We start from the raw sequence: 9,069 nt of genomic DNA on the forward strand, positions 1-9,069 counted from the left end.
GCAGTGCGCAGGCGTCATTGCCCTCCCTTCCTCGCCCGCTTTCCGCAACACCTGACGTCTGCGCACGAAGTTGGGTGGGTGTATTGTGGCTGCCGAACTGGTCCCGGCGCCGCGCGGTCTGCGGGCGTTCCTGTGGCGCGCGCCGCCGCCGGGTGGTCGCATCGAGGTGCAGGCAGGCCTCAGGCCGGCGGCGCGGCTGTGCCTCGTGGTTCACCGGACCCGAGGTCCGTGAGCCGCCGCGATGTCGATCTTCACCCCCACCAACCAGATCCGCCTGACCAATGTGGCCGTAGTACGGATGAAGCGAGCCGGGAAGCGCTTCGAAATCGCTTGCTACAAAAACAAGGTCGTGGGCTGGCGGAGCGGCGTGTGAGTGACCCTCTCCCTCTGGGTCCTGGCCGGAGCCGGTAGCCTAGGAGGCGGCCTCCCTCTGGTCGTCTCACGAATGGGCCAAGCTGGGGTCTTGTCAGGGGAGGAGGTGGGAAACTGCCCAAGCTTGGCATCTGAACCAGACGGTCCCTTTTTCGTATGGTTGGTTCGGCTTGGGGTCCGGTTTTGCTCTGCTTTGTTGGTGCCGTAAAAGCTACAGCCAAGAAACCCCCATAACTGCGGTCCTTGTCTCAGAATATTGATCGAGGCAAAGGGCAGGTTCTTCTGTAGTTCGTACGCCTGTCGCAGATCTCTGCCCAGTGGTTTCACCCAAGTGCGCAGAGTCTTCACCGCTGCCATCCAAGAGATCGAAATTCCCTGGCACCAGCCAGGCCCCGCCCCTCAGTGATTCACAAGTACTGCCACGATGTTTTTCGCCTCTGAGGAAAGGCGTATACAAATAGAGTTCTGGATTCCGAAAATGTTCCCTTGGAACCGAGAGTCATTTAGGAGTATTTGTTGTTTCTTCCTATTCGTATCGTTTGCCATCTTGTATTTAAATGTGAATGACCTTCCAAGTTTCAGGCGTGCTCACTTAAGACTTTCTCTTCTGTCCTCACAAGGGAAAAAGACCTTGATGAAGTTCTGCAGACCCACTCGGTGTTTGTAAATGTCTCTAAAGGTCAGGTTGCAAAGAAGGAAGATCTCATCAGTGCATTTGGAACAGATGACCAGACGGAAATCTGTAAGCAGGTGGGTTCTAACAGTAGCAGTATAGTTGACCCCGATATCCATTACTATTAGATATTAGATTTCAGGTATGTTAAACTTTAAAGTGCTATTTTTTGGAGTGAACAGTTACTATGCAATAATTTGATCTGTAAAACATCACTGTTAATAATTCAGGCCATGGATATTTTTTGCCAAAGCCTCCAGAAATCAGGTTTTCTACTCAATGGCCTTATGTTGTCCATTTACATATTTTTAGTGTAATATACCTGAAAGTAGAATTTCTTTTCAAGTATTTCATCATTTACACCCTCTGCTAAGATTGCCTTTACCCCTTCCCCCATCTAAATAAGTAAGATTTTGGAACAAAATAATCCGGTGCATCCTTTAGGCAAAGCTCAAATTATTACCAAATATCAGTAGCTGAAGAGGATGAAATTTAATTTTCTCCCCAGTTATTAATTCCTGTGATTAGTTAACGAATAGTGCAGAATAAAGACATTATTTTCTTAAACTTGTTGGGTTCTTTAGATTTTGAATAAAGGAGAGGTTCAAGTGTCAGATAAAGAACGGCACACACAGCTGGAGCAGATGTTTAGGGACATTGCAACTATTGTGGCTGACAAATGTGTGAACCCTGAAACAAAGAGACCGTACACCGTTATCCTTATTGAGAGAGCCATGAAGGACATCCACTATTCGGTCAAACCCAACAAGAGTACAAAACAGCAGGTGAGTTTGTTTTTTTAATGTCAAAAAGTGTCCATGAAAATCAGTGTTGTCTGAGGAAAACATTAAAATAGTTGGTCTGTGATAACAGAATGGTATTACTCAGAAGCAACTGGGTAGGAGGGTTTGGTGAGAGGGGAGGGGAAGGATGGAGGTTTTAGAGAGGAGTGATGGAATATTTTTTTTAACTAAACACAAATATACTAGGACTCTCATCTTCCTATGCAAGTCAGACCTTTAAAGATAAGACTTGGATTTTTCCAACAAGGACCTACTGTATAGCACAGGCAACTCAGCTCAATATTCTGTAATAACCTAAATGGAAAAAGAATTTGAAAAAGAATGGATAGTTGTGTGGGTATAATTGAATCACTTTGCTGTACACCTGTAACTAACACATTGTCGTTGATGAACTGTACTACAATATAAAATAAAATTTTTTTTAAAAAAAGATAAAACTTGGGCTTCCCTGGTGGTGCAGTGGTTACAAATCTACCTGCTAATGCAGGGGCCATGGGTTTGAGCCCTCATCCAGGAAGATTCCACATGCCATGGAGCAGCTAAGTCTGTGTGCCACAACTACTGAGCCCACTTGCCGCAGCTACTGAAGCCCACACACCTAGAGCCTGTGCTCCACAACAAGAGAAGCCATGGCAATGAGAAGCCTGCACACCACAATGAAGAGTAGCCCCTGGCTCTCTGCAACTACAGAAAGCCTGTATGCAGCAACGAAGACCCAACACCGCCAATAAATAGAAAAAAAATAAGAAAAATAAAATAAATAAATTTTTAAAAAATAATAAAAATAAAAAGTAAAACTTGGGGTTTTAAAGAGACATTATAACCCCACTTGTTAGGTTTTTTTTAATGTATGTATAATACATATACTATAAAAGTCACCCATTTAAAGCATACAATTTAGTCGTACACCCACAAAGTTTTTGCAGCCTTCCCTACTACCTACCTTAAGGACATTTTCATCACCCCAGAATGAAACCCTGTACCTGTTGGCAGTCACTTCTTGTTCCCCTGTCTCACAAGCAGGGGATAAGGCAACTGCACTTTTTATGTCTTTCTATGGACTTGTCTATTCTGTACATTTTCATATAAATGGAGTCGTATGGTATGTGGCCTTTCACGGTTAATCCATGTTGTAGCCTGTATTGGTACTTTATTCCTTCTTAGGACTGAATAATAGCTCATTGTATGGAAATACCACCTTTGTGTTCATTCATCAGTTGATGGACATTTGGATTGGTTCCACTTTTTAGCTACCATGAGTAATGCTGCTATGAAATTCATTACACATTTTTGTGTGGACAAATGTTTCCATCTCTCTATACCCAGGAGTGGAATTGCTAGGTCATACGGCGACTATCTTAACCTTTTGACTAATTGCTTAACCGGTTTCCAAAACAGCTGAACCATTTTACATTTCCACAGTCAGCGTACAAGGGCTCCCATTTCTCCACATCCTCAGTGATGTTTGTTATTGTCCACCTTTTTGATTATAGCCACCCTGGGGGTATCATTCTGGTTGTGATTTGCATTTCCCTAATGACTGACATTTTGAGCATATTTTCAGGGGCTTACTGACCCTTTGTCTTCTTTGGATCCTTTGACTATTTTTCAGTTAGTCATTTGTCTCTTCATTATTGAGTTGTAAGAGTTCTTTATATGTTTTGGATACTAGTACCTTATCAAATGCACGATGTTCCAGTATTTTCTCATAATCTCTGGGTTGTCTTTTCACTTTCTTGATGGTTTTTTTGAAGCACAAAAGGTTTTAATCTTAAAGTCCAATTTATCTGTTTTCTCCTGTGGTTGCTAATGTTCTTCCTGTTATCTAAAAGAAACCACTGCCCAGTCCAGCTAGATGGAAACTGCTTTGTTTTGAATACCTTCCACAGTGATGAAGCAGAGGAAACAAAGAAATTGCAAACGTCTTTAATTTTGTCTTGATAGGCTTTGGAAGTGATAAAGCAGTTAAAGGAGAACATGAAGATAGAACGCGCTCACATGAGACTTCGGTTCATTCTTCCAGTGAATGAAGGGAAGAAGCTGAAAGAAAAACTCAAGCCCCTGATCAAGGTTATAGAAAGTGAAGACTACGGTCAACAGTTAGAAATTGTAAGATTAACATACTCTTGTTTCTTCACTTCTGCATTACCAAAATAGTTTCTTCTCTAGTCATAAATGTGTCCCAGACATTTAGAAGGTGTGAACAGCAAGATACTTCCAGAAACAACTAGAATTAGGTAAGAAGGTCAAGGTCTACATAGAACCAAATTGTCATTAAGAACACTTACAATTTTTGTTTGTTTTTTAGTTTAAATTATTCATGATAAAATGATTTTGGTCAATGCTCATTTTTGATGAGAATATATTTTACAGTGAGTCTTCTGTTATGAGGAAATTGGAAATAGGACTAAAAGTTTGTCACTGTCCTTTACCACAGACATTTTAAAGAAGCAGCAAATCATTATGTCTTTGGGTCCTCACCCCACAGCTTCAGACATCATGTAAATTCAGCTGTCTGTAAACCCATGTCTTAGAGCTTTATAGCTTCTTGACAAATAAGTGAGCTCTAGAGGATTGTTGAGCTTTCCACTGGAGATGTGAACAACACATTTGGCACCCTATGAAGTTCTAAAATCTGTGCAAAACTTTGCACATGGTTTCTAAACAGGCCTTCCACCTCTTTTTTTTCCCCCTTTCAAATGTGGATACAAGAGATGATTTCATTGAACTATAAATTTTAATGCTAAATTTTAGTATGAAAAGGAACATAGCCTTCTAATCCAACCACTTCATTTTACAGCTGAGGAATCTGGTGAAGTCCTCAATAGGGAGAATGATACCTTGTCACAGGGGCCTGCGTGTGTACTTAAGGGCAGAGGCTGGACCAGAACCCAGCTGTCCTGTGCATTGTCTTATCAGTGTTCGCAGAGAGACATGGAAAGTATGGTGTAGCTGTCTCACAGGAAGTGAAAGCTGTGTCCATTCTGGGCTACTGCTCTTCCTCATGTGGTCATCAGCTGTGTTCAATATTTCAGGTGTGTCTCATTGACCCCGGCTGCTTCCGAGAAATCGATGAGCTCATAAAAAAGGAGACAAAAGGCAAAGGCTCTTTGGAAGTACTCAATCTGAAAGACGTGGAGGAAGGGGATGAGAAATTTGAGTGACAGTCGTCAGTCTCTTCAGCTGTCAAACACTAAAGCGTTTTCATTTCCCACGACCCTGTTTTTTTTCTGTAATCTGCCAAGTACTTGCTCAGACAAGTTGACATTTTCCATCTTTGTGGCAAACGTGTGCACAAAAAGACTTAACTAAGTAAGTATTACAATGTGGGATTAATTTAGTTTTAATTATAAAATGGGGTTTTAGGCAGAAGTATTCAAGATACAAAGGCCAGAGTAGCATTTTGTTATTGCCTTATGCCTTTGTAGCTTTCCAGGATGAAAGTTATTTAAAACAACTCTTGTGGATAAGAAGTAAATTTTGTACGTTATAAGAAAATAACTTTGGGAGGATATATCTGTATGATAGAAAGGGAGGATTTGCCAGAAAAGAAAACATATACTGTCTTATTTCTACTTAGTGAAATGTGTGTATGGGGTAACTGTGTCGTGACCTAGTATAAACTTGGATGGTGACTTCCTGATTTTCTGAAAAATAGGAATATGATGACTGTGCAGGACTTCAGTAATATTCATCAAATATGCTGCCATAACCTAGATTATTCTTGGTGGAAAAATAAATAAATAGTCATTTATTTCTAATTCTTCAAGTTTATAATATATATTACTAGAGCTGAAAATTATGTAATCAATAAAACCACTGTTTATTTTTGTTGAACTATGGCTTGCATTTCTAGACAGCTTCCTAACTTTTTCTTTTCTCTGCCTCTTGCCTGGTAGGATGGGAGAGTTCTTAGCAGGATTAAACAAGTCAGGAGGAGGCGTGCTCAGAACAGGGCCTGTTCTGTTAAATACCTGGTAAATCTTAGGAAATACTATTTGGGATGTAATCGAACTTGAGTATTTTAGTATTTGAATACTTAGACAGTGTGCAAGTGTTTTTAAATCAACTCATCCTCAAAAGAGATAGTCTAGAGTACAAAGTAGGGTTTCAGTCAAAATAAACATAAAGATGTATTTTATGGATGGAACTTTTTAAGTGAGAAAACATTCTTGACTTGAACAGATCCTGATTGGTTGATTGAAGTCGAAAACTTTTCTCATAGTATTAGAAGAAATATTCTTGCTGGATGACATTGGAAAGACACACTTTCTTTAATGCTGAACTTGAACTACTGTTCTGATACAATCTTCAAGATGACCCCCTCACTGATTCCATTTTACTTACATAGTTTGTTGTTTTACAAAGGTAATCTAAACTTGAAGTCCGGGCTTCCTAGGTGGCGCAATGGTTGAGAGTCCGCCTGCCAATGCAGAGGTCACGGGTTCGATCCCAGCTCCAGGAAGATCCCACATGCCGCGGAGCAACTAAGCCCGTGTGCCGAAAAAAAAAAAAAAAAAAAACTTGAAGTCCCAGGAAATAATTTCAACCAACGAGGTTTACACTTTATTTCTGGCTTAAACAGTGAAAGCAGTGCTTCAGGTCGAAACTCATGATTACTAAAAATGTTCAGGAGCTGCATCTTAAGTAGAAAAAGATAAAATGTTACTACAACATTGCCTTAAGTTTTCCCCATTCTCATCCTCATTTCTTCTAAAAAGCTGGAACTTCAAGAAATGTCGAATGTAGATTGAACTGAGTCATGTTTCTGAACCTATAAAAAATAAAAAGTTTTTACCTTATATTAATCTCATTATTCAAAAGTAGTTTAAAAGTTTGGTTCATAATCATCTTTCAGGTACCACTGCTGTAATGGGTTATCTTAAGGATTATTGGTTTATTTTGCTTTTTCAATGCAAGCTGTACTGTGTACATTGAGTTAGAATGACATTCAGAATTAAACCTCTTCTGTCTTTCAGAGCTTTTTTCATTGAAGCTTCCCTTGTACCCATACCCAGTTATTTGCTCCAGCCTGTGTAACCTCACACCACTTGGAAAGTCCCTCCTTGGCCTTGGTTTTGCCCTACCTTGTGTTGTAGAGAGCTGCCTAAATACCTGCCATGCTAGACTGTGAGCAGCTCAAGGGCAGGTTAGTCAGCCATTACATACATGGGTGTGTATCCCACCATAGTTTGGACCTAGTACTTGTGGAATAAATGTCTGGAGTAATAAGCATGCTATCTCAGTGGGGGTCCGTGTCATCAGAAGTGAGGGTAGGTAATGACAAATTTGGCTGGCCAGTGACTTTTTCAAATCCTTCATTAAAGCCTGATTGAGCTTTTGTCAGCTAAGCCAGAGCTTCCCACCGTTCATACCCCTGCATGCTAGTGTGCCCCTGGTGGTCTCTGTGTGCTAAGATCCCTTCAGCCCTCAGGGCTTTTGTCTCTGCCTGCACGCAGCCTCTCACATTCACCCCGGAGTATCATACGCACATCATATTCCCTGGGCTGTGATGGGGAAGTTGACTAGCACTCATTATTTTAAGCAATAGCTACACATGTGGTTTTAACCTGCATGCTACCCTCAAACCCATATCATGAGGTCCCTATAATTTTGGTAGTACAGTATTTAGTTTCCTTATTTAGAGTTTTTTGTGTACCTGCTCTTAATTTACTGAAATTCAAGGTGTTGACATTGAAACCATTTTCCTGCTGCAGCGCATTAGAGGTGGTTGTGGTTACATAGTTTGCCACTAACAGCATTTAATGGCTGAGATGGTGAAGGCCACTGATTTTCATCTCTGCATGTATATTATTGGTACCTACAAAATTAATGAGTCTAAATGTAATTTTATAGCAACAGTTCTTCTGAACTAAAAGTATAATACTGACCTAATTCTTTATCAACTTGGATATTCCTAGAACGGTTTTACAACACTCTTGAGCACATGTACTTGAGTGGCTGAGGGCCCCTTCGAAACACCCAGAAGAGTCATCAGTTTCACCAAATTCTTACATATTTTCAGTTGACAGAGAATGGAGATAAATGGGTTGTAGAATTGAACATAGAATAGAGTCCTTTTTACTGCAGAGAGGAACAGACTTGTCTTCTACACTCAATGCCGTTCATATCTCAGGAGATTTTTTCCATCTGGTGATGCACTTGAATGCCAAAAGGTTCTTAAGTGGCACTCTTCCTGTGGCAGACAAGCATAGTTGACACGCTTTTAAAGGAAAAAAGGCCACAAGTTTATTTATTTATTACTGTCCTGCAGAGAGAGAAAGGTTCAAGATTAGGACTCTTGCATGTAATTGAGGTAAAATAGTATGTGGATTTAAAGTTAAAACTTTGCAGATTATAGAAAGGCTTTGGACATACATTGGCATGACAAAAAAGAATAGTAAAGAAAGCATTTCTTAGTGAAATTTGTGTAAAGAGATAATTGTGTAAAGCTTGAGTGATAACTGCCTGATTTTCTCAGAGACATGGTGATTGTTCAGGAGTTCAGTAATTGTAGCGAAGGGAATTCCCTGGAGGCTTGGTAGGTAGGACTCTGTGCTTTCCCAGGAACCTCCACACTTTTCCATAGTGACTGCACCAGCCTACATTCCCACCAACAGTGTAGGAGGTTTCGAAGAAGGGAAGCCTCTTTGAGGTACATTACTGTGTTAAATTGGATTTCTGAGCAGGGAGATATTTAACATTTCAGAAGACATTTCAGTTTTTAAAATTAGTCCTCCTTCAGGAATAGCCACCAAACAGTGCAGAAACAAAGCGTAGTGCAAAACACAGGTTTTTTTTTTAAGAGAATGAATTCCCTTTATTGTGAGCCATTTCCTTTCATTTTATTTGCTACTCCTCAGTAGAGTCCTCATAAACTGATCATGATTTCCAGTACATTCCTGTAAAATCTGTGCACTGCAGAGTATGCAGCTCTCACCCAATGTCCAGCTGTCTGCCTCGTGACATCCAGCACCCCACGTTTACTCCCTGCTCCTCCCCCAAAAGCCATGGCATGGCGGCGGAGAGACAGGCAGGGCTGCCAGGTAATTTGCCACTTCTGTTTACTTCATACCATAACACCCCAAGGAGCTCATGGGTCTCTTATATTCTTTTTTTTTTTTTTTAAATTTTTCATTGAGGTATGGTTGATTTACAGTGTTGTGTTAATTTCTGATATACAGCAAAGTGATTCCAATATACATATATATATTCTTTTTC

At 40.5% G+C, this 9,069-nt stretch overlaps 1 protein-coding gene across 1 annotated transcript; it reads left to right on the forward strand.

Moving 5' to 3' along the window:
- On the forward strand, positions 1-5,685 carry SBDS (SBDS ribosome maturation factor). The gene is made up of 5 exons (XM_057750621.1): positions 1-369; positions 993-1,122; positions 1,630-1,830; positions 3,793-3,957; positions 4,884-5,685. Exons 1-5 carry the CDS (start codon positions 242-244, stop codon positions 5,010-5,012), a joined length of 753 nt encoding a protein of 250 aa, XP_057606604.1. The 5' UTR covers positions 1-241; the 3' UTR covers positions 5,013-5,685.
- Positions 5,686-9,069: the final 3,384 nt, after the last annotated feature.

Source organism: Hippopotamus amphibius, chromosome 9 (genome assembly GCF_030028045.1).
Source record: "Hippopotamus amphibius kiboko isolate mHipAmp2 chromosome 9, mHipAmp2.hap2, whole genome shotgun sequence".
Classification (NCBI taxonomy): domain Eukaryota; kingdom Metazoa; phylum Chordata; class Mammalia; order Artiodactyla; family Hippopotamidae; genus Hippopotamus; species Hippopotamus amphibius.

Coding starts and splice junctions, on each gene's coding strand:
- SBDS (XM_057750621.1), top strand. CDS start 242: ATGTCGATCTTCACCCCCACCAACCAGATCCGCCTGACCAATGTGGCC. Junction 1,831..3,792: donor ACAAGAGTACAAAACAGCAG/GTGAGTTTGTTT, acceptor TTGTCTTGATAG/GCTTTGGAAGTGATAAAGCA. Junction 3,958..4,883: donor ACGGTCAACAGTTAGAAATT/GTAAGATTAACA, acceptor TCAATATTTCAG/GTGTGTCTCATTGACCCCGG.